The sequence below is a fragment of the Poeciliopsis prolifica genome, unplaced genomic scaffold (assembly GCF_027474105.1).
Source record: "Poeciliopsis prolifica strain line A6 unplaced genomic scaffold, Auburn_PproV2 SCAFFOLD005, whole genome shotgun sequence".
NCBI classification, from domain to species: domain Eukaryota; kingdom Metazoa; phylum Chordata; class Actinopteri; order Cyprinodontiformes; family Poeciliidae; genus Poeciliopsis; species Poeciliopsis prolifica.
Genome location: NW_026562380.1, coordinates 6,788,890 through 6,812,872, shown reverse-complemented (window position 1 = coordinate 6,812,872; position 23,983 = coordinate 6,788,890). Strand labels below are relative to the sequence as shown.

At 38.7% G+C, this 23,983-nt stretch overlaps 1 protein-coding gene across 2 annotated transcripts; it reads right to left on the bottom strand.

Annotated features, from left to right (window-relative positions):
- Positions 1 to 1,847: 1,847 nt before the first annotated feature.
- thbs2a (thrombospondin 2a) lies at positions 1,848 to 21,098 on the bottom strand. Of its 2 annotated transcripts, XM_055029323.1 has the most exons (23): positions 20,693 to 21,098; positions 20,178 to 20,249; positions 19,362 to 19,915; positions 19,081 to 19,165; positions 16,871 to 17,070; positions 15,825 to 15,965; positions 15,649 to 15,742; positions 15,144 to 15,314; positions 13,436 to 13,612; positions 11,807 to 11,980; positions 11,372 to 11,499; positions 11,127 to 11,279; positions 9,916 to 10,134; positions 9,717 to 9,824; positions 9,034 to 9,193; positions 8,815 to 8,933; positions 8,497 to 8,731; positions 6,846 to 7,073; positions 6,445 to 6,716; positions 6,184 to 6,281; positions 5,969 to 6,108; positions 3,901 to 3,931; positions 1,848 to 3,574 (listed from the first exon to the last, which is right to left on the bottom strand). In XM_055029323.1, the coding sequence occupies exons 2-23, from the start codon at positions 20,242 to 20,244 to the stop codon at positions 3,571 to 3,573; spliced, it is 3,558 nt and encodes a 1,185-aa protein (XP_054885298.1). In that variant the 5' UTR covers positions 20,245 to 20,249; positions 20,693 to 21,098; the 3' UTR covers positions 1,848 to 3,570. The 2 variants fall into 2 exon arrangements, with proteins under 2 accessions (XP_054885298.1, XP_054885299.1); XM_055029324.1 differs by lacking the exon at positions 3,901 to 3,931 and having other exon boundaries at positions 20,693 to 21,096.
- Positions 21,099 to 23,983: the final 2,885 nt, after the last annotated feature.

Here is a 23,983-nt window from a genome sequence, read left to right as displayed (position 1 = left end):
TTTCCCCCAGTACTTACAAGCATGTTCTTAACCCTTTTACTCTTTGTGAGGCACAACGAGGGAAAATGTCATATTATTAAAGAAACAATGTAAGCTCAGTAATACATGAAGTCTTAATCAGAGCAATGTCTACTTTCTGATCAAAGTTTTTAATTGAAAAGGTCATCTTTTCATCACCATTTGTTAGAAAATCCCAACGAAGTGAACACTTTTCGGAATATCGCGCTCTAATCTCAAATATTGCTTCGGGGCTCCAGTCAAGGCATTTTTTAAGTGCTGGTTTCCAGGGGCAAACTGGAAAATGGGGTCTACCGAGGATTTCCCTGGTGAGTTGGTGGTTTAGCCGATGGAGGAGGAGCTGTTGTGCTCGTCCAGCAGTCACACAGCACATTGTTGGTCTGCGGCACCATAATGCCTCAAACAACAATGCCAGATAAAATGAATTTTCTTCCCCAGACAGATCACAGCACACGGCTGGTGGTGTATCTACACTCCAGTAACTTTCCATCACCAGTGTGGAAATGCGTGTGAATGGGAATTACTGATTTCATTGTAAAGTGTCTTTGAGTGTCCTAATAAAGCACTATATAAGTTTGATGTCATTTCATTTCATATATGCTCACAGGCCTATACTTGTCATAAAATTATCAGAGACTCCTGGGCCACTTTTTTTCCCTAGTCCACTCCTGCTTTTCTCAGACTCTCTGACTAAAGTCAACTTCTGGTTCCTGTTGTTGATGCACTGACAGTGATTTTATGCAGTGTTAGCCAGACAGCTATGAACCTGAGTTTTATACAAATGGTTGAAAAAACCCCACAAGCATTACCTATTTTGGTGTGGATACAGTACCTCTTAAACCTGAATTACAGACTGTTAACTAATTTGTTTATCTAATGACTCTGGGGGTTTTACATTCTTTACATGGTTGAAGAAAGACTGTAATAGCTGCTGCACCTCTGTATGACATGAGGCAGTCTGCAAACTGTGCTCATGAATAATCCATGTCAAATAGTGAGTAAATTAAAGTGTTTGAGTTGAAGAACCCAAACTGCTTGTTGTACAAACTCCTTCAGGATTTTCTGACCCTGAATGAAAATTTATGTTCCCATCATTTACAAGTTGTCCAAGTCCTGGGTAACGGCAGCCATCGCTTTGTCATTACCATGTCTGACTGTTAGTATGATGCTTTGATAGTTGTTCTTCTGTTCTGTAATTTTTTGAAATCATAACATACTGTGTGAGATTTCTTATTACCATGCTATCAAACAAGTTCTGTTTAAGGTTTCTGTTCAGCGAAATTGGACAACTTTTTTGACAATGACGATTAACCACAGTTAATTTCTGATTTAACAACATAGGGCCAGGTTAATTGGGATTGACTTTTATATATAGTTAGTGAAAAAAAACTGCTTTTGGTATTTACTAAAGCGGACTTTGTTTGATGTTAAAATTTGTGTCAGGATGTGAAGTGACAGAAAAGTAAAGAACAACTACACCAACACTGATTTAATTAACTCCTGTTTAATTTTTTTTTAAATAGACAAGTGTTTGGGAAAATATTAGATATACTGGTTTCAAAGGCAAAATAGTTATAGTACTAAAACAAAGAATTATAAAATAGTAATTAGCTATCATAAAAATGAGTAAATTTATTCCTTTTATATGACACTGCCAACCACATGTTTTGGAAAATTGTTGGGCTTATTGATCTGCTATTTGTAACATATATGTTACATCTTTTGGAAGAAACGCGTAGGCAAAGAAGAAAACAGAATCATCTTTAAATATGTTTTAAGCAGTCTGAAAAAACTGCACGGCAGTTTAAGCCCAGAGGAAACATCTGACCTGATCTTAATGCACAATACTTTATTGCTTCCAGTCAAAATTATTTTAGACAAATTTACAACCCATCCTGACTTATAAATAGACACAGGCTATTCATAAGTCCAAATTATCCATATTGCCTATTTGAGGTACTACGTTTGGTTTATTGTTTCTGTGCCGCCAGCCCAATATGAATTATTGGGTCTAAATAAACCAGGAGCAAAGTCCCAACACGTTTTAAAGCACACTTCTCACTTATTATATGAGCTAAACAGACATAATCTGGATATTTGAAGAAAGTAGTGTTTTAGGAAAGTGAAACATTTCATGTTTGCAAAATTATTCATCAGTTTTTAGTCATATGTTCAAAAAAATGGTATAAAATGGTTTAATTGTAAACAGAACAATCCAAATTTGTAAAAATGTCTATGTATAACAACACAGAAATAATAATAATAATAATAAAAAAAAACATTTACACTTTGTGCATTGCAAATCTCAAGTAAAAGAAGAAAACGGAAAGCAAGCAGGGAAGAACATGAGCAATATACAGACTAATGCCAATCAACTGAGACACTATCATGATCCCAAGCCACACTGTACAGTCACACTTTGTCTTTTGAGACCTTTAAACGGAATCATTTCAGTAAACACTGTAAAGGTCCACATATCCAATGATGATGCTAAAAAAAACTACATAGAAGTGTAAAACTGCTTGCAACAAAACGTCTTTACAATCTTTCATTTTTAAGACTTAAACACAAAATGTAATTACCCTCAGATTGTCAGGTGCATATAAGTGATTTGTTAGGCAACACCAGACTGACCGGGGAACAGGCACTTCAGAAAAAAAAACTGTAGCAGCCAGTTTTGATGATTAAACTCATATAGACAGAGATAAACATACATATCACTTTGATGTCTTAAACTGAACAACCACACTTAATATACCTTGTCACCAAGGTATGAAAATAATAATTTCTAAGCAACTTTCAAAAATAGTATCAGAACTGTCAGACACTTAAAAATCTTCAGATATTTGTGGTATGACATTTTGTTTGTGATATTGAACTATATATCAGTGTAAACAAATAAATAAAACTATTTACAAACTAGCACAAATGCATAAAAAAAAGACAGGCTGAGCCTAAATAATTTACAAAAGAAATTATAGTACAGACTTAGTATAAACATCTTTTGCACTGTTGAAATCAATCACTGTATTTTCCCATTTTAAATCACATTCATCGTAAGAAGAATGAGGAGAAATAGTGTTGATTATGGTTTTAGTTAGCTGGTTGGTTTATATTTTGTCAGACAGAGCTCTGACAGATGACTGACCAACAGCTGAGTAAAACAAAAGAATATCTGTCAATAGAAATCACTTACATGTCAAAGCGAGAAGGCAAATGCAAGGAATCACAAATAATTGATTCCCTTGTAAGTGATTCTCCATCAAGTGGTCACACAATAAAGATAAAGATGTAGATTAGGTACTTTTTTATATTCTGCAGAGGCTTTTTAAGCATGTTTACTATGTTCAGTTTCTTCCCATGAATGGAAAAATTGCATAGGACTTTTAAGGGAAACTGAAAACTGCCATGATTGTCGTTTCCTGACGATGTATTAAGGCAAAGGATGCCTGTATGCAAAGTCTTATTTATGTCCAGATGGATTCACTGATGACAGGGTTCAATTGGAAAGCTTCTTGCCTTCAGCCGTCTTCTGTATGTCAGGCAACTCAATTATCTGCAAGAAGATTTGAGAGACAACTATAGTTAGTATTGAGTTCACGGTAAAGCCTCCACAGTGAAAAGCGTCAGTATGCAGAAACAACATGTGCGCTGTGGGCATTAGGAAGCGTGTCTTCAGCAACGTGGCTGTGATTGTGAATAAGTGCCGCAGGCTCATTTTCCACAATTTAGCACTTGGCACTCAGCATAAGATCCTTGGACTGACGCACAAGGCCTTTCACAATGCAGCTGGGGCATTGTGCATGGGCAAGCTGACAAGCAGAAACAGCAGTTTTGTTTTTGCAACAACCACATTCGACACACAAACCCTTTCCCCATTACCTGATGAACGCTGTTGGAAACTCCGGTTTATCTGAAGTTTGGAAAACATATTGATTGTTTACAAAACTTTCTTTGCATGCATGAAACAATAACAGTTCACACAGAGATGAGAAACAATTAGGAATTTCGACTGTAAAAAATGATTCCTTGTCTTTTGTTGTCCATCCCTGAAAATGAAAGTGGGTTGGCCACAAAAATATTTGACTTTCTTGGCTCACAAGAGAAAAGAAATTAGATGAGCTGATTCTTGTAGCCATTTCAGGAAAGTTTGCCCTAATCCTCATTTCAGCTGGTGATTGAGGAGTTTCTTTCATACCCATGCCATTTATTAACTCTCAGCCAGCCTTTGGTGGATTTACTGGTTTGTTTTGAGTCATTGTCACATTGCAGAGTCAAGTTCTGCTTCAGCACAGGTTTTGTTTTTACAGATGGGCTCACATATTTTTTCCTCAAACACCTTCTGATCCACTGTAGCGTTTATAGCTGTGAGGTAGTCAGGTCCTTCTCCAGTAAAGCGTCTCCAAACAATGAAACTTTCATCTCTGTTCTTCACAGTAGGTACATTTTTTCCTGGAATGTTGCATTTGGTTTTTTCCAAGCATGTTCAAATATTTAAGGCTTAGACTCATCTCAACATTATTCCTAAGTCTTAGTGTTCATGTCAAACTTTAGCATTTTTGGAGGCTTCCCTCTAAAGGCATCAGAAAGCTCTTTTGAGTTTCACTCTCAATCGAGCCATCACACGCAACCAAGTATCAAATGTGGAAAAGCTTCTTCAAACTGAAGAGTAAACATTTTCTAATGATCACCGGATGAGAGACACTGCGTTGTCCAGATTTGTTTAACATCAGAAGTTGCATGTTTTTATTATATTTTATAGATAATATTGACATGTATTGTCTTTACTGTAATTCCTCAATATTGTTGAAAGTGATTTTAATTATCCACATATCCAGCTATATTAACAAAGCAATACAGGCCTCAATGTTTTCACATGGCTGCTTCTCAGTGTTTACTTCTCTTACTGTTCAAAATAAAGAAACATTAACTACTTTCTGACTCATGTCAGAAAAGGTTAACATTCCCACAGGCAGGTTCTTAGTGTCCTAATTAAGCATTGGCTGATTAACAGTTTAATAGCTTCAAAATTTCAAAACTGTTTACTCTCTGACACCATTCTTTCAGTTTAAAGCTCTTCTAATGAGATGCTGGAAAAAAGTGCTGAAGTGTTCTCCAACTGTACATGTTGCTACTAGCTTAATGAAGGCTACTGCACCCTTTCCCCCCCCCCAAACACAAGAATGACAAATTCAGTCTACTTTATATCCAATTGTAAAAAAACAAACAAACAAAAAAACACAGACAAGAAACAAAAACAATGACGGTGTGGAAACTAAAGCAACATCACCCATCATTTTTATAATGCTGTTAATTGGAAACTAATGGCATCATATCTCAGCTGAGACTGGCGTCTCCATCCAAGTAAACAGACCATATAATTAACCAATTATAGAGGTTTGTTGTGCTTGTGTTATTCTGTAAAGAGCAGTTAGGCAAATTTGGATCATATTTCTTACACTCGGTTTTCCAAAGCGGCAGCTAAATTTAGGAGTTTTCTTTCTCTTTTTTTTTTTGCTCTTACGTTTGTGTCTCAGAATACAAAAAAATATATTTTTGAAAGACTGTTGCTATCATGACCTTAGCAACAGTCAGAATAATTGGGATTTTTCTATATTTAAATGAAAGCAGTCAGGCCATGTTTGACATTTGTGTTTTAAATGTGTGTAAATATTCTGATACAGTAAAATTGTGGTAAATTTTATTCAATTTTATCATATCTCATATTCCTAATTATTGATAGAAAAACATTGGATGGGCAGTCATTATGTCTGGCTGTATCTCTCTATGGTTAATTAATGTCAAGTTGCAAACTAGCTATCTGACAAATTAAATAACTAAATAGCCATGAAATGACAGTCTTTGTTTGTAAGTAAGATTTGAGATACCCAGATATTTCAAAGCTCGCACAATGTTTTGTTTGACAAACATGGTTATGGTTCCAACTTACCTCTGCACTCATATTTGAGGTCGGAGAAGAAAACCAACTCTTGGGAGAAGACAAAGAGGCCTAACCTGCCTCCGGCAAATGTCTTGTCATAAACTGGTCCCGAGTCAGCCATGATCTGTTTCCCTTCGTATACCACAACCCTGAACAACAAGCCATGACATCAACACATTAACATGATGTTAAAAGAATACAGGCAGGTAAATAGGTTGACCTACCTTATAAAGCCAGTCTTGGGTCTATGGATGAGATGCCACCTGTAAGCTGTGTAATCCTTCCAACCAATGTTTTTGGGGTCATGCCACAGAGTGCGCACCTATGTAAAATATGAATTCGACTTTTGAAACAGATTTCACTTTTTGTTGATTTATCAAATAAAATACATTACAGTTTGGCCCTATGACCAGGCAAAATATGGAAAAGAACCAAGAGCTGTAACTACATTTGTAAGTCATTACAGGATTTGGACAAGATCCTACCTGTCCTGCAGTGTTCCCCGTATGCCACAGAGCGTTCCTGAGGTTTTCCCCAGTTCCTGTAGTTGAGTTGACAACTTTAAGTGAAACGCCAGAGATGCCAAAGGCTTTGGATGGCTTGTCCTCCCAGTATGTCTGTGTGATCTGCTTCCACATCACAACGTAAAAGCGCCCACTTGACTGATAGCCGAAAACAAAGCCAGCATAGTCGTCATCTCTGTCTGTGTTCACATACATGGTTCCACTAAAGTCCACAGCATTGAACTCATCAAAACCTGAGGGAAGAAAACAGACATGATACATTCTTGGGAGTCTACAGAGTCAAAAGGGTTTCTTTTAGAAAGTAGTGTGTCACTATGAAAGGCTTGTCTACAGTAAACATTTTGCATGTGTGTGCTGCTCACCAACTGCGATGCCTGGATCAGAGTTTGCAGTTTGAACCAGTTCTTTGCCCTGGTGCCTGACCACCCAGTTGGGATCAATTTGAGTTGTTCCCTTTGGATCCAAGTGGACCATCTGGAACTTCCTGAAGTCTGTAATGCTAATGGCATTGTTCTCTGGACACACATCGAGGATATCCGGGATGCTGTCATTGTCAAAGTCGTCTTTGCACGCGTCTCCTCTTCCATCACCTGTTTTGAATGAAGCAATATTTTAAAAAAACATCAACAGGGGTGACCTACTTTTGAGTAGGTTTGAAAAACAGCTGTACGCTGATGTAAGTATCCCAACACTCCCACAACAGAGGAACATTCTCAAGTTAAAATGAAAAATGGATGGAAAAATAACAATTCCTCCCAGAAAAGGGGGCTTTCAAACCCAGGCCAAGTATAGTAAGGCAAATCCTTTTTTTCTTGTGGTGACAATTTCCACAAGTATTACTAACGTACAGTCTGACAAATGTTGGAGTTGAACTGCACGCCAGAAAAGAGAGAATGACAATAAGCCAGTAGTTAGGAAAGGAGGACTATAAGGAAGTAACCAGCTTCGTTTGATCGGCATCTTTGTTACTATCCTAGTGAATTAAAATGGTTCTATCAAATTAACACTATCTGACAAGCTTTACAGAGTGTGAAGGCATCCTCTCCAGAGCTTTCCTACTCTGTGGTCTGTTTCCATTTACAGACAGCTGTACAAACTCCAGGTAACCCTGCTTTAAATGGGGCTCTTTGGATTAATCACGAGAAAAGCTGAAAGGAAATAAAAACTTCACAACCTGGCATGTACCCCTCTGGCCCGCTAAGCCATGCAGCATGACATCACTCGTGCCGACTAAGTTGTCGACTTTTTCCACAGCCGCTGTACTTCACACCTGCTGCAGGGAAACTAATTGCTGAGCATCAGGGAGAACTCAAAACCTCATTGAGTAGTGAGAAGAAATAGTGACTACGTGGAGTTTGGAAGAGCAGGACTAGAAAATACTGGAGCATTCATGTTTAGCTATACAGTGTATAATCAGATTATAAATAGAAGAAAAACAATGTAGTGTTTGGAGGAGCCATCTATCATGCAAAAAATTATAGTAACAACAGTGACCAAGTGTATGTTTTAGTTAGAGTTTGCAAACAAACCAGTTGTATGAAAACCAGAATGGAGCTTTCTTTGGACGCTTCAGTTCTGCAAAATTCAACTTTGTCCTGCTTTTCTGCATGTCAACATAATTAAATATATACTCCAAAATACATTTACTTCAAGGGGACACTTGAATTCATGTGCTTTAAAAGCGAAAGACGAAAATCTTGCTTAAAAAAGAAAAAAAACAACCCACAAAGAAATTAACAATAAAATATTAGAAAAAATATTCTTCAGAATTTTTAGATTGAGATGAACAAATCTGAATCATGAGGCTGATCACTAACATGCTTTTGTAAACTTTTGACCTGATGATCCAGATTTCAGCCAAATTCCTTTTCTAAAGAACCAAGTCATCGTTAGAACTATTTAAAAGATCAGTTTCCATTTACCCTGAAAAATGTAGGTGCTCAGTATAACTCCAAAAAACAGCCAACACTTCTAAATTCAGCAAGTTAAACAATATGTAAATTTTCTCCTCACCATCGGCATCCTCTTGGTCTGGGTTAGGTGTCAGTCTGCAGTTGTCCTTGTCATCAGCTATGCCATCATTGTCGTCATCATAGTCACAGGCGTCTCCTTTTCCATCCTTGTCATGGTCTGCCTGGTTGGCGTTGGCCACGTAAGGACAGTTGTCCAAATTGTTCTGATGACCATCTTCATCAATGTCTTGATTATTATCGCACTGGTCTCCAACCAGGTCATTATCCACATCAGTCTGTTGAGCAGATAAAAATATAGTCATTGATACTTTATAAACCATCTGTGTGGTTTCATTCTTTGCAGTGTAGGATATAATACCTGGTCAGGATTATGAAGCAATGGGCAATTGTCACATTGGTCACCAACTCCATCCATGTCTGTATCCTTCTGGTCAGTGTTGTACACATAGGGGCAGTTATCATTTTCATTCTGAATTTCTGTGAGAAAAAATTGCTATTAGACCATGCTATTTTATTTTGGTGAATAGATTCAATAGAAGGTTATGCTTCAGTTCAAAAATAAGCATGGTCAGTTTACCGTCTCCATCAATGTCCACAGCACAGGCATCGCCTTCACCGTTATGGTCAGTGTCTATCTGTGCAGGGTTGTGTTCATAGGGACAGTTGTCACAGCGGTCACCTACTTCGTCCTTATCAAAGTCAAATTGGCGGGGATTGTAAAGGAGGGGACAGTTGTCCTGTGAAGGGAAGAGCATGTTTTTAATGTCGTTTTTTGAAAATCTTTAAGCTCTGAATATATATTATTGCTTATTCAGACACAGAACATAGAATGTAAGATAAAGGAACAAGCTTCGCAAGACCTGTTTCAAAGGTAACGTTACATTGATTTGTTAGAGAGCAGTATAATTTATGCTCAATTTATTTTAGTAATCTAAAGATTATCCAAAGACATTGATTCATTATCTGCTTGAAGTCTCACTCTCTCTAGTTCTTCAAAACCACAGAAATGTCTTGCATTTTATTGAAACTAGATACCACCGAGACCACAATGCGCTGTGGTTAATTTGAAGTTAAGCAAAGTTTCCCTTTCTTTCACATTTTATTTAGATCATTGCTCACCTGAGCAGAAATGTGAGATTGCTGTTTGACAAAAATAAACTACTGGCTTCTGCCAATTATAATCTAAATTATCATGTGTCCTCTGAAGTTTTTTGTGATAATAACTGTTAGACATAGTAGAGGTTTATAAAATTCTCATACTCGTTCGTCCATAATGCTATCATTGTCATCATCCTTGTCGCAAGCGTCTCCTTGTCCATCCTTGTCAAAGTCTTCTTGTCCAGAGTTTGGTAGGTTGGGACAGTTATCCTGGAATGGTTACAAGAAGTTCACAAGATTCATCAGCTTAATTTTGTGTCACAGCATGGAGGGCAACTTCCAAACCAGTCACTCAAAATACCTTTTTGCAGTGGTATGTACTGTTGGCACTACAGACCAGGTTCTGATTGGGCCATCCATCCAGGTCTGAGTCCTCTCCACATAGAAAACCGTCTCCAGCATAGCCAGTGCGACACTCACATTTGTACATCGGGTCACTAAAGTGGCTGATGTATATACATTCAGCATATTTGTGACAGTTGTGGGTCTTTTCTTTACATGGGTTTTCTGGCTCACATACCTAAGAAAAACACAATCAAACAGACAAGAAGTGGGGCAGTTTTATGAACTTCAAAGACCAACAGTTGCTGGAGAGGCCTGAACTGAAAAGATTCAACTAAATTAATCAGATTAAATCGCTGTAATTACTATTGCTTATAAACAACAACCCAAAGCAGGGTTCTCTTCCAGGTACAATCGATTTTATGAGATCCTTTTGTATTACATCCCCTGTTAGCAAGTACTGTTGCCTAATACAGCACACAGGCACACCACATTGCCAGGGGAAGAACTTTCATCCATTTTAGATACCACACAATGAGTGTACCAAGGCCAAACAAACAGCATGATTCAGCTTTTAAACATATATGTGCCATGAAACATTTTTATTTCCAATGATATGATAGTTTTCAAAATGAGTTCATTTGGAAATAAGCCTATGTGAAAACAGACAAGCATCTGCTGAGCATAAAGAGCATTACAAAGGGAAATAAAACATGACTGATGTTAAGAGGATCTTGATTATTATTATTTTTTTAGTTTCCCATAAATTCTGGAGTCAAAACAGCAAAAACAGCAGAGTCCCAGTGGAGTGTGTTATATATGGAATGTCCCAAACCCTATTCTAGAGATAAAATGTAACAGTTGTGACTTTGTTTTTATAATATCAAACTCAAAAACAATTATAAGAACTGGGTCAGTCTGTTTCTGATCTTAGCAGAACCAAAGAGGTATGACATATGCTTATTGTTAGGAGTTACTCCAATCTACTTCATCTTCTCCTCTGTCCTCAATATTCTACTGATGCTGATTTTTTATTTTTGTTTTTTTGTAAAGTTAGTCATATTCACATATAGTTGCTGCTTTAGTCATTTATACATTTGGATCCAACACCAAAATACCAGGAATCTGCTTCTGAAAGTCCATTTCTTCTCTTGTTTCACTTCTTCAAGGCTATCTATCATCCTAACAGGGATCAGTTAAAGATACTGACTGAGTGCAATATAAACTCACTTGTTTGTTTTTCCTGGCTGCCTCAACACCCATACCGAAGGGCTGTGTGCCTTTGTAGCGCTTTGGGCAGGGCAGGCAGTGAAAACCCGGGTCAGTGTTGACGCAGCGCTGCGTTCCACCCACTTTGTAACAAACGTCAGACACCATGTCACACTAGAAAGGTAAACGACGGATTGGCAAAATGAGAAAAAGAACCCAAATTATGAGAAACCCATTGAGTACTAAAGAGGGTTTTTGGGTTTTACCTCATTAATGTCTTCGCAATGAGTACCATTTCCACGAAATCCAGCAGGACAGGGGCCGCATTCCCAGGAGCCGTCTGCTGAGCTGCTGCAATCAACCCCTCCAAAGCAAGGGTTGGACAGGCATCCATCTGTCAGGGAAGATAGATGGGTGGAAACAAACAGCACAATGTGACATTTTTAAAATAAATCTTCAAACATATGTCTTTTTTGTAGTAGTCAACAGACTTTGTTGATAATTCCTGGCAGTTTGGTAGTATATTTGTGATACAAGCTGAATTTCGAGTCACCACTTAGTTCTAATCAATTGCCATACCTCCAGGAAAGTGAGACATCTTTGCTAAAACCAAAGTTATCATCTGAAGAAATTTTCTGTTGTTTGCAAACCTGAAAACTGTTGTGGGAATAACAGAAAAAAAAAAGCTACGTTGAGCTCACCGATCGGGCAGTCTTCCTTGTTGCAGCTGTCGCTGTCGGTAGCCTCTCCAATGCACTTCTTGCCGCCATACTGAGGATGAGGACTGTTGCACTCACGGGAACGACTTTTGATTCCTCCTCCACATGTTGCAGAACAAGTTGCCCAAGGAGACCACGGTCCCCAGCCCCCATCAACTACAAGGGAAAATAAATCATAGATCAGATAATAAATCACAGATTAAAAAAAGCTGAAACACTAATTTCTCCTTTTCTGAAGCATTACAATAGATTTTATCTACACCATATAAAAGTACAATTAAATCATATAGCTCCCTTTATTCAGATACCCTAATTTAGGATTTTATTATCTAATTTAATGTCAGATTATTTGTTATTTTTAAGTAAAAATGAGCCACTAGTTAGTCTTTGTACAAACTAACTTGCAGGCATGTCATTGATTAAGTCCCCCCTCTTTGCACATCAATCCATTAATCTTTTGTTGTTTGATTTTAAAAATTAACCTCAGTCCTCACAGAAGGAATGAGACATTTCTTTTTTTATTATTTAGTAATAAGTAAGCCACCATGCATTTGCAGTGGGTAAAAAACATTTATTTGATTATGAAGCCACTTTCCCACTGTTAAATTTGTTAATAGAACATGGAAAGGAAAGCTTAAAGAACATTTTCTGCTCATACAAAAATATCTTGAATTCATTAAAGAAAGACCAAAACTTGATAACTACTCAATTAAGACTTTTAGCACTAATAAAACAGATCATTACAACTAAGCTTCTTAAGCAAAAGCATGGTAGTGGCCCCATCTTGGGCTGGTAACAGGTTGACAGTGGTCAAAATCAAATCAGTCATGGATATTATTGAATACGTGAAAGTTCTTGAGGTGAAACCGTTTTAGTTCTCCACATACCTTAGATTGGGACAGAGATTTGTCTTTCAACATGCCAATGCACCCAAGCATAATGCTAAAGCAATAGCCTTAAGGAAAATATTTTAAGTTCCTGGAATGACCCAGACCACAGGCTGAAGAAAAAATTGAGGTATGATTTAAATATTACTGAACAGCAGCTGCGCCCATCGAGCTTGATGAATGAGCAGAAATCCCAGTGACAAGATCTGCCAAATTTATAGTCATACTGATCTCTAACAGACTTCCAGCTATAATTGCTGCAGAAGCTGACTCTAAAAAGTATTACCTAAGTACATGTAATAATGTACAATAATTTTCAGTTCATCAGATATTTTTGTTTAAAGCAAGTAACATGTTTCAAGGGTAACAACAATTTTTTTCTTTTATTTTAGTAGAATAAATGGTACAAAGCCCATTAAAACACCTGTGTAACACATTTTATGAGTGCTGTGAATTTTTGAAAATTCTATCTTTTGATTTTGTAATCCTTTTTCCTTTTTAAACAAACAACTTTTCAGAAGCCGAATTACGGACCCTGATGCTTATTTTGCTCAAATAAGCATCAGGGAACTCCTGACAGATAGACAGGATTTCAGTCCAGAGCACATGGGGAATGTCGCCCTGAGGGAAGCAAAGGACTAAATGTTGGACATGTGAACACAGCAGACATTTCGAACAAAGATGCTCCTTTTTGAGAAATCTTTTCTTTAGCTAAAATACTCACTCGGACAAGGTTTGGCAGTGCAGCTCTGAGTCTCTCTTCCGCTCCCTTCGCAGTCTTTCCCACCCAGCTGTGGTACAGGAGCGTTGCAGTGCCGTATTCTGGTGATCTGCCCTTCTCCACAGGTCACCGAGCAAGACGACCAAGGCGACCACAAACTCCAACCCCCATCCTGGCGAACTGTGAATAGAGAGGAACACCTTTCATGCAGACATCACCACAACACATATATTCTATGTTGCCTTTTAGATTTCCACCCATTTTTAGCTGTAAACAGTAAACATTGTGTGATAGTGGGTAGAAGCTGCGCACTTTGAAATGCGATGTTTACACCACTATTTATGTTATCATAGTCAAACTCCTCTTCTTGTGGTAAGACTGTTTTAGTTCCTCAGATACATCCTGAACAATGGTAGCTCAAAGCAACCACAAATGATGGTCCAATAACCAATCAAATCCTATACTTCGAACGGTAGCCTATACTAAAAATCAAGCTGTGAAAAATATCTGCTTCTGCAAAAAAAAAAAAAGGAAAAAACAAATGGTTTAATAATGATTTTTTTCATTTATTGTGTGCAAAAAGATACCCAAACAAATCCAACTTCTTTGCAGAACTGTCTTAATTCACTAATGTGCTGGATAATTTTCCAGCATGACCGAACTCTCTTAAGTCAGGGTTTTGATTTGGCCTCTTCATATCCATAATTCAGATTTATTTTTATTTAACACTTCAGAGGCTCAAAAAAAGATAATTTCTGGATAATGTGCTCCACATCACTGTCCAACTTTGTAAACAACAATGGTTGTCTTTTATCAAAACAAAGAAAAAGGATAACGTCTGTGAAAATCTGTGAGTGATCAAAACATTCATGTAGTAATTTTAGAAAACTAGCCACTTGTGGGACGGGCCACCACTGTTTCAAGTTTTCATCTGTTCTCCACAATGGCTCTCAATGTCCCAGTGCCTTAGAAATGCTTGTGTACATGTCAATGAGGTTTATTTCTCAACTCTTCTTACTTTTTTTTTTAATGTCAAGCATTCTTGATTCTCCAGCTGTGTCTGGTTTCCAGAAAAATAGAATAAATCACACTAAATGATTGATTTAGACAGAGGCGGTGGGCTGGATAGCTTTCTTCCCTTAATACATTCCACCATCATTTGAAAATCACTTTTATATCTACTCAAGTTTTCTTTGCGATATATTTGCAATGATTTGGTTATCTGAAGATGTCTGTCAAACAAACAACAAAAAAGCAAAATTATCCAAAGAACATCCCAGTAAAAAAATGCTATATTTTTTATATTTTTGCATGGGAGCCAGTGGTGAGTAATTGCACAGTGGAACACCCTCTTTGCCAATGATTTATTTGGAATTATTTTTGACAGGGCACACCCTGCAACTCAACGATGAGATCCAGTTCCTCACTCACACTCAGACGTATTGTGACAGATCCAAACTTATGAAGACGAAAGCTCAGCGTTTTGCATTATGAAAAATTTAGTCTCGTCTCATAAATGAGCTGAGATGACTTTTTATGCAGCTCCATTATGTTCTCGCCTCCCCACTTGTCATGCAAATGTTTTGTTTTCGATTAGTCAAAGTGGTAATGGAGCACAGATAATTCAACACAGACCGAGTAATATCACATCGCAAAGGCAGCCACTTCTGGATGAGGGCAATTTGGAGAAAAAATGAGTCAAGCTACTTACCACGGCTGTCACATTTTCCCAAGCTGCACTTTCGAGTCTGGATAGATGGTCCGGTGCAGGGGTTACTGGTGGCATCACATGAGCGACCCCTTTGTTGAGTTCCTATCCCGCAAGTGACAGTGCATTCTGTCCACTCTGACCAAGGCGACCAGCCGTCTTCACTGTCTTTAGCTGGAAAAATCCACATCTGCTTATTGTATTTTTATTTTATTTTTTTTACATTTTAGTACTGGAAAAAGATCATAACTTCTTGCTTCCATTCTTTATGTCACTCTGTTTATCGAATGACTTCATCTGAAGAACCCACAGAAGCCTTTCTTAGTGTCAATAAATATGTGGTTTACTCCCTCAGACAAACTGGCTGCAAGAGTCCTGTGCTATTAATGCTTAACATGGACGGAATATTGTTTTTATGGCACATGGTAGCATTAGTTTAGAAGAAAGAACATGGAGCGGAAAACAGGTTGCGTTCATGTTTGCAACAACAGAGTGTTGATCTACTTACGCATGCAGACGGGGCAGCATTCTCCATCTATTAAAGAAGGGCTGGCACAGGCCACTGGAGGACATGTAATTTGGTGGCACACTATCTTGGACTCCTGGAATTAGCAGATCATAGAGTCTATCGAGTTAACAGACTTCCGCAGTAAATGTGCTCTGTTCCACATGAACTGGAATTACCTGGCATTTACATTTAGTGCAGCTGTCCACTACCCAATCTTCCTTGTCCTCAAACAAACGGCCGTCCTGCCAGCACATGTTTTTCTCTTTAGTGTCCTTCATTCTCCCAAGGGCCTCCTTCATGACTGTATTCTCCTCTGTCTGAACACAAACCAGCAGATGTGCAGTCAAGGACATCAGTCACAAACAATTAAGGCACGCTCATTATATAAAGGTGCAACTGGCTGCTGCAGGTATGAAGATCAAATACAGGCAAAATGATTATGTTAGGAATATGTGTTAGGGTAAATCAGGGAGTGTGAGAAAATTGGTCACCCAGCTGAGCGGTCGCAGTTATAACACTAGAATTCTTTTTTTTTTTTTCTTGCTTTTGAGCTAACACAGCAGTAAAACCTCCTGCTTTCTTTTGCAACCTCCAACCCACTTGGAGACCAGGGGATCTGTGGCTGGACTCCTTCAAACTTTGGGAACTGTCAGTTGATTAACCGCTGCCAAAGATTTGAGTGTTTCACTGTGCAAGCTTCCTCTTGAATCGGGAAACAGCAGTGTGCAGCACTGGAGTGTAAGACACCACTCGATCTGGAAGAGCCTCAGGGACCCTTCTCATACCAACCACTTTTTTTCCCTAAGGTTCATGCCCACAGTCTCTTATTGCTGGGAGGTTCCCAGAGGAAACGCAAGAGCTGTTTAAACAAAGTCAGACATTAGACTGGACCGAGTCACTGCCAGGGGAACACTTCCTATGTCCACATGTAACATGTCATAAAATCTCTCTGACTCATGCTGCCACAGATACCAGAAGTCAAAAGGGTTCAGTTATCACAAGCCGCTCTATAAACAGTCCTGCGGCTTTGTGCTGTTTACTTTCAAACAAAAGTAGGTTACCCAGTAACCTAATTTAAATGTCTTACTTTATGGATGTCACATTAAAGACTAGGAGACAGCTCCCATAGTTTGCTTCTTACAAACGTGCAATTTGAATTAATCAGTACAATTTTGGAAGCAAACAAAGGAATGTGCTCTGTCTAATCAGTTCCTCAACTTACCACTTTCTGCAAACCGTCAATGAGGTTACTGACAACCACACGCAGGCCTTTCAGCTCTTGGAACATGGTGCTAAGTTCCTCGCAGGAGCGTTCACACATATCTGCACCCAGGTCGTCTGTCTTTGGACCTATGATGTTGGTGGTGATGGACGGACTTACATCCACGATCTCTGCACTCTCTCTCAAGCCGTTGTCATCGTCTAAAAGAGAGAGGCAGAAGAGAAAAAAGCCGCTACAAGTCGGTGATGGGAAACACATTTGAGATCATTGTTAAAACACGAGGTTTATGATCTGCAGACAATGTGATTTCCTGTTTTGTAGAAGCAGGCCAAAAGACGACTTAATGCACAACATAGCTACTGCTATAGTTACTTGAATTTTATCAGATAATCTAAGTTAGTCAGTGAAAAATCTCTCAGTTACAGCCACTAGAACCTAATCCTTCAGTTCTTCTAGCTACTGGATAATTTAAAGGGCAAAATGAGGCTAACTGCCAAGTTTTTTTTTCACCGTTAACACATCTGCAGCAGGAAACCCAGCCAAGCACAACGTGTCTACCAGCTGGGAATTTTGCACAGACAGGTCACAGGACAAGGAGGCAGAAATACAAGTCCGCACAGCAGGAAAGGACATCTTTTCTGGAAGGAGTTTGCAGCGAACCTTATAACATGATGGCTACCTGCATTCCCTCACAGTTTACACCTCCATTTCCCTCAGTTTGTCTGTCTAAACTCGGAAGTTTAATTATATCACAGCAGAGTTTGTGAACGCATAATTTCCAGAATAAACAAGACGGATATCAAAAAGCTCTATGGAACGCCTGTCATCCTGCCAGCACACAAGCCCGTATCTGCTTGGCTCTGGCGATGTAAATTGGTGAAGATTAACAGCAGATCGGGGACTCTAAATCAAAAAGTCATTCGACTTGCCCAGTGATGTCCCACAATGTTTTATTTCCTCCCCAGTCTGCTGGATCCATTTAAATTTCAGGAGGGCTTGTCTGTGAAAGCGTTTATGCATTCTCCCCTCTCCCTGATTGACATGGTGTGCTTTTTCAAAGCATAGCAAGGAAAGAATTCAACAGAGAGCGAAATGAGGGGGCTAATTTTAACGCTGCTCATTAATGTCCGGTGTGTTGGCTTTTATGAGAGTGGTTTGTGTGGGTTTATGGGTGTCGTTTTGCATTAAACTCTGTGCCAGGGTGGAAGCTTAACTGGCACCAGTGAGCGTGCAGAAGATTTAAACGCCTTAGTGACATTTGTTAAACAAATAAACTCTTTTAAGCTGGAATTTAACACTTCTTGTGGCAACACATATGCAACAACCACTGGAACACAGGACATTACTACTTAATGCATGTGGACTCACTTTGCAATAACGCACCAAAGTATCAATTTCCAGACCTGGAAACCTTGCAGTGTGCTGTAAAAGGTACCTGCATTTCAATTTGCTCTGTTTGTGTCTCCATAACTGGTACTCTTGTGAGTCCTGCTAAAGATCATGGGGTCCTTATTTTAAATTGGGCCAAGCTTCAGCTGAGAAAAGCAACCAAAGCAGCCAGTTTATGATCTCACCACGAATGCGTGCGTATGTGTGGGGTGTGTGTGGGTGTGTGTGTGTGTGTGTGTGTGTGTGTGTGTGTGTGTGTGTGTGTGTGTGTGTGTGTGTGTGTGTGTGTGTGTGTGTGTGAGCAGCTGGAAGCTCTGTGATCTGCAGTGTTGCCTTCACTTTTCCTCTTTTTCTATTTTCTTTCCCAGGATATTATTCCAAGTCCACTGCCAATGGAAATAAATGTAAGCATCTGCATCTCTTTTTGTTCACCGCTCGACCTTGAACCACCGCGTCAGCACCGCTGTTTCCACAAGCAACGGTGGGAGATCTTCGCCACGTATCTAAGAGCCTCTTTTTGACCTATATAAAAATTCGTAGATTCATACAGTAGAGGTAAACTGGTTGCTCCGGTGGATATTTAACAAAATACACAGACATCACATGTCAGGGCTTTTGTATGGAAGAGAGTTGCATGTGAAGGAGTCCCCAAGGCACATCTGCAAGGGATCAGCCTTGAAGCATTTTGCAGTTCTGATAAATTTGATTCACGTTTTGGATTGAGAAAGATCATGAAAGATCTCAACTTCCACAGAATGCCAGGAACCTTCAGATAAATACTACGAGGCTTTCTTCGTTTTTTCCAAACACTTGTCTCTCACCTACTCTTGTGACTTCACAATCTCTACTAAGGAGGACGTCTTCCACTGATGTATCGAAGATGAAGCGCACATTCTGAATGAGGCCCTGTTAGACAGAAAAAAATAAAACAACTTCTGGTTAATACCTTTATTGACTCTTTTGGTGGAAGAACTCTTTCTAAAGGTATAAGTTTTTACAAATTCTGAACTTTTTATCATTGACCCTCTTCTTTTAAACACTGGAATTGTTTCTCACGCAAGAAGACCACAGATCTGATCTCAGAAGACTCTCTCCATCTTACCCTGAAGTGATTCTCACGAATCGATCCCTTTGCCACATACATTCGGCTCCCATCGGCCTGAAGGCGTTCATAGAAGGGCTCGTCCAGGATGAAGCTGTCGATTAAGCTGCAGCCCACAAACAGATTTGCGTTTTCCCCATGAATGTGAAGTGTGATGTTCTTCCACTGAGAGTCGGCCAGGTCCACATCCTCAAATGAGACCACATTCTGCGAACCGTCCACCCAGTACACCAGGTCCAGGGTATTGGCCCGTCCATTGGAGACGATCTCGAACTGCCGCCGGCCGTCCGGGTTCTCCAGGCCAATCAGGGTGCCCCTTGAGGAGCGATCCTGCCGGATGCTGGCGATGAACACAAAGCCCTCGTTGTTCTGGATCTGTTTTAGTATTTGTTTCAGTATGGGGGCACTGACTGGGGGCAGGTGGTCAAAGCGGATGAAGCGGTAGGCAGGGAGATCGGAGTATTGGCCCCGGAACTGTTTGGCCCCCAGAGTCTTGCGTGTAATGTGGCTGATTTCAAACAGGTCAAATGATGTTTCATCTTCCTGCTCTCCATCTTGAAATCAGTCAAGGAAGGGATGGAAAATAGGAAATCAAATTACTATTGGGTATTAATGAAGGTCCATAAAGTTTTTTAAATTTACAATTACGTATTCTAATCAAAACTAGCAAACCTGTCAATAATAGAATAACTAATCATTATCACGAGCTTAAACTCATTTCAAAGGGAAGCAAAGTCTTGCAAACTTAGTATTAATTTTAAACATGATTAAATCAGTGTGTATAAATAAATAGATGATTTATAAAAATCTACTTACCTTGGGGTGTGACTTGATGGAATGTGGATATAAACAATAAGAAGAGGAGACTTCTCCTGAGTATCATATTTCCTTCATAAAACAAAGATATTTTATTAGCTTTTGCTGTGATTACTTAATCCAACATTCCGTTTTTATGTTGACTCAATATTTTATCTCTTTGTCAGCTTTTCTGGTGAGAAATTGACACAGTATGCTGCAGGAGATGGACGATTATTTCAAAATCTATGGAAATAAAATTACATTTAAAATAATTTTAATGTATTGATGTCCTCATCTCTATTAAATATAAGAGAATGACGTAGAGAAAATGTAACTATGAATAATTGTGCGGTTATATATCAAATATCGCCCAACATACTTGAACTGTTCAGTTGTCTAAAATTCATTTTCATTACTAAAAAGCATCAAAAGTTGGCTTTTCGTTTGTTTTTGGTTTTTTTTTAGAATAAAACATCAATCAAACCATAGGGAAAAAGAATAAAAGATAAATCCGATCATGAAGCTGAACTTACCTGGTGATTTCAATGTTTTATTTGTTTATTTATTTATTTATTGTCAAACGCGGACTTATATCCACCCGCAAAGCAAAAGCCGAATCGCTAAAACTGAAACGAAAGCAGCTTATTTTATAGTTCGAACCCAGGACGAAATGAATGAGATGCGGTAGCCTATTTCCTGCAAACTCCGTGCGTAAAAAAAAAAAGCCCCCCAAACCGCTCCAAATCCACCTGGTCCCGCTACATCCAGTCTGGAGGACTCGAGGCACGGCAGTGACTGGGGCTCCCGCTCCTCTCTCTCTCTCCTCTTATATGTAGAGGCTTGCGGGAGAGCTCGTCTGTCACCGTCTCTGCAGGACGAACGGTTTGCGGTGGGTTGTCATGAGACAGTTACATAAAAAGAAATCTTCCGATAGCGATTGCGTAAAGATCTTGTGCGCACTCGGAGGGCCTGAATGTTGGACACGTGGCCCCTCCCCTGACGTCTTCCACCTTGATGCCCAGCTGGCTCCCTCCCTGCGAAGCCCTCATTCCCCCCTGTGCTGGCAGCTGAGTCACCGTCTCTGAAAGGAGCTCACTAAAAATAAACAGAGAAGCAGATTTGATTTTTATGTACATCGCTAAAACTGCGCCAGAAACAGTAGGCTATTTCCGCCCCATAGGCTAATGCTGTTTTTCTTCTTTTTTTTCCCTTCCTTCCTTTTCTTTTTTTTTTTTTTTTTTGGTCATACGTGCTTCATATCATTGAATATATTTTATTGGATTAAAATATAACCGGGGTTATCTAGTTTATTCTATTTAGGGGGGAAAAATCTATCCAAACCTTGGAGTTGAAGGTTTAACCTCATGTCAGCACTTCAATTGGATTTACGTTCGCACTTTGCCAATGACTGTTACTCATCTCTTCTTGAATTTCATTAGATTTAGGCATGTGTTTCTGTTTAGGAACCTTTTAGCTTTCTTCGTCTCATCAGATTTACATGATTATGCAGGTGACAGTAATGCCAAGTAATCAAGCTTGGGTGTGATTAGTGAAACTGAGCTCAGATTACCAAAAGAAAACTGGTTTGATTATAATTGATGATTCAAAAGAGCATTAATACGCATTACTCAAGAGCAAAGTGCCTTTTTTACAGAACAATCAAGTCACTATATGCTACATTCAGTTGTTATAAAAATGCTATTTATACAAAATATGTCTTAAGAGAAATTTGATTTTCTAATTTATTCCTTGACATTGGGCCTCTGTTTCTAAAAAAAAAGAAAAAGAAATGCTCTATTTGACACTCAGGGAGTCAATATCACTTCATTAATAACCCTTTAACAATGCTTTTACCAGTGTTGCATTTATACAATGAGCACAGCAGTTATATGAATGCTAATTCATATAATTCATTCATATATATGAATGCTAATTCATATAATGCTATGAACGCATTATGAATGCAAATTGTTTGCAGTTAGGCTTTCCTAAAAGTTTAGGAGTGTTTTTGACCATTTTGAAGACGAGCATTTGTGAGGTCACTCATGTTGCCCTGGTTTGTAGATTCAGGTAAATAACTTCTTCAAAACCAAACTTGTTAAATCATGTCTTAACAGACCTTGATTTGCGCACAGTCATGTTGGGACTGAACTGAACAGTTTATCTCCAAACTATTTCCATGGAGACAGGACCTTGACATTTCCCCAAATATATTGGTATGCAAAAACAAAATGATGAGTTTCTTTGAACTGAGAGGTTAAATCCAGCTACAGGAAGCCACACACCATCCTCCCTTATCCACTAAACTTTACATTTGACACAACACAGTCAGGCAAATCCGTCTTGAATTGACACTGTAGAAGTGAACTGCATTGAAACTATTGTACAACTGTAACTACATTCTATTATCCCTACTTTATAATAATTATCAATAGAGCTACTAGACTGATTATTTTCATGATTTTTACCTGGGTTCATAAAAGCAGACCAACAGAACACTTTCAACCAGAACATAAAAAATATTTCAGGGAATAAAAATGAAATTTGGCTATTTCAAATATCACAATATCTACTTAACATCACAGCATATGACTCCAGAATCCATTTGTGTTTTAATTTTGTTTCCAGCACTTTGTGTCACTGTGTGTTTTGTGTTTACTTTAATTTCTATTTATGTCTTGTGTCCTCTGTTCTGTTTGCTTAGCATTTTCCTCTGTCACCTGTTTCATATTTATGGTTGTCACACCTGTGTCCATTTAGTCATAATTTCATTAAAGGTAGTCCCTGCTTTCACAAACTCATTGTCAGTTTTTTTTTTTCTTTGTCTTTCCTTTGGTATTGGCCCGTGCTTTCCTCTTTGTCTGCCCTCAGTTTGCTTGAACTTAAGTTTTATTAGGTTTTGGATTTCATTTACAATCCAAAGTTTACGATGGACTTTTTTTTTTTTTTTTTGTGCTGACTTCTTCCACAGACATTGTTCACTGTATCTGGACTTGTGTTTCTGGGCAATTAAAAAAGAGCAAATGTTCTGTTGTTTACAAGGTTTTTAATCTCTGAAAAAGAAAGGTAGAAACAAAAAAGCATTTTTGTTTCTACCTTTGGAAAAAGTGAAGTCTGCCTACCCATTGTAGCTGGTATTACTTTGTCTGGATGAAGTAACTTCATGATATGCTTCTCTTGAAGTTATCGGTCAGTGTCTGTTGGTCTGTGGATAGTTTTCTGAAGTCCTCATGTTTTGTCTGTCGGTTGCTGGAGGAGTTTCTTGCATTTCTACGGACTTTCAGTTTCCTCACTCTGAGCCATTTCTTGGTGGGTTTGCTGGTGGGTTTTGTGTCATTGTCATGTTGCAGGGTCTGTTCCAGCTTTAGGTATTTTACAGATGTTCTCACATTGTCCTCAAGCACTATCTTTCTGCATTTCTGTTCTGCACATTTACATAGTTAGTAGACTATGAGCTGCTGTTTCAATGTCAAGAACAGGTCATACAGTGCTAGTTTTGCAATGGGATGTTTCTGAATGAAAAAAAAAAGTTGAATGAATCAAGATGCTCTGTGTGTCCAGCATGTACTGGTTGCATCGCTAAGCAGAAAATGGTGGATCAGGTACAATTTCACAAGTGAACTGAACTACATTTTGCTTAAAAGAGGACAAGGGCTACCTGAAAAAGTGGCTCTCAGTCCAGTTGTTTGGTCTAGACCAGGATTTGCTTGTCTTTACGCCTCTGCAAAATGTCCGGCACAATGGAGAAGCGAACAATGAACGCACCGATTGTGAACTGGTCAGGTCATGCAGAAGTAACACATCTCAAAACCCGAGCAAAATTG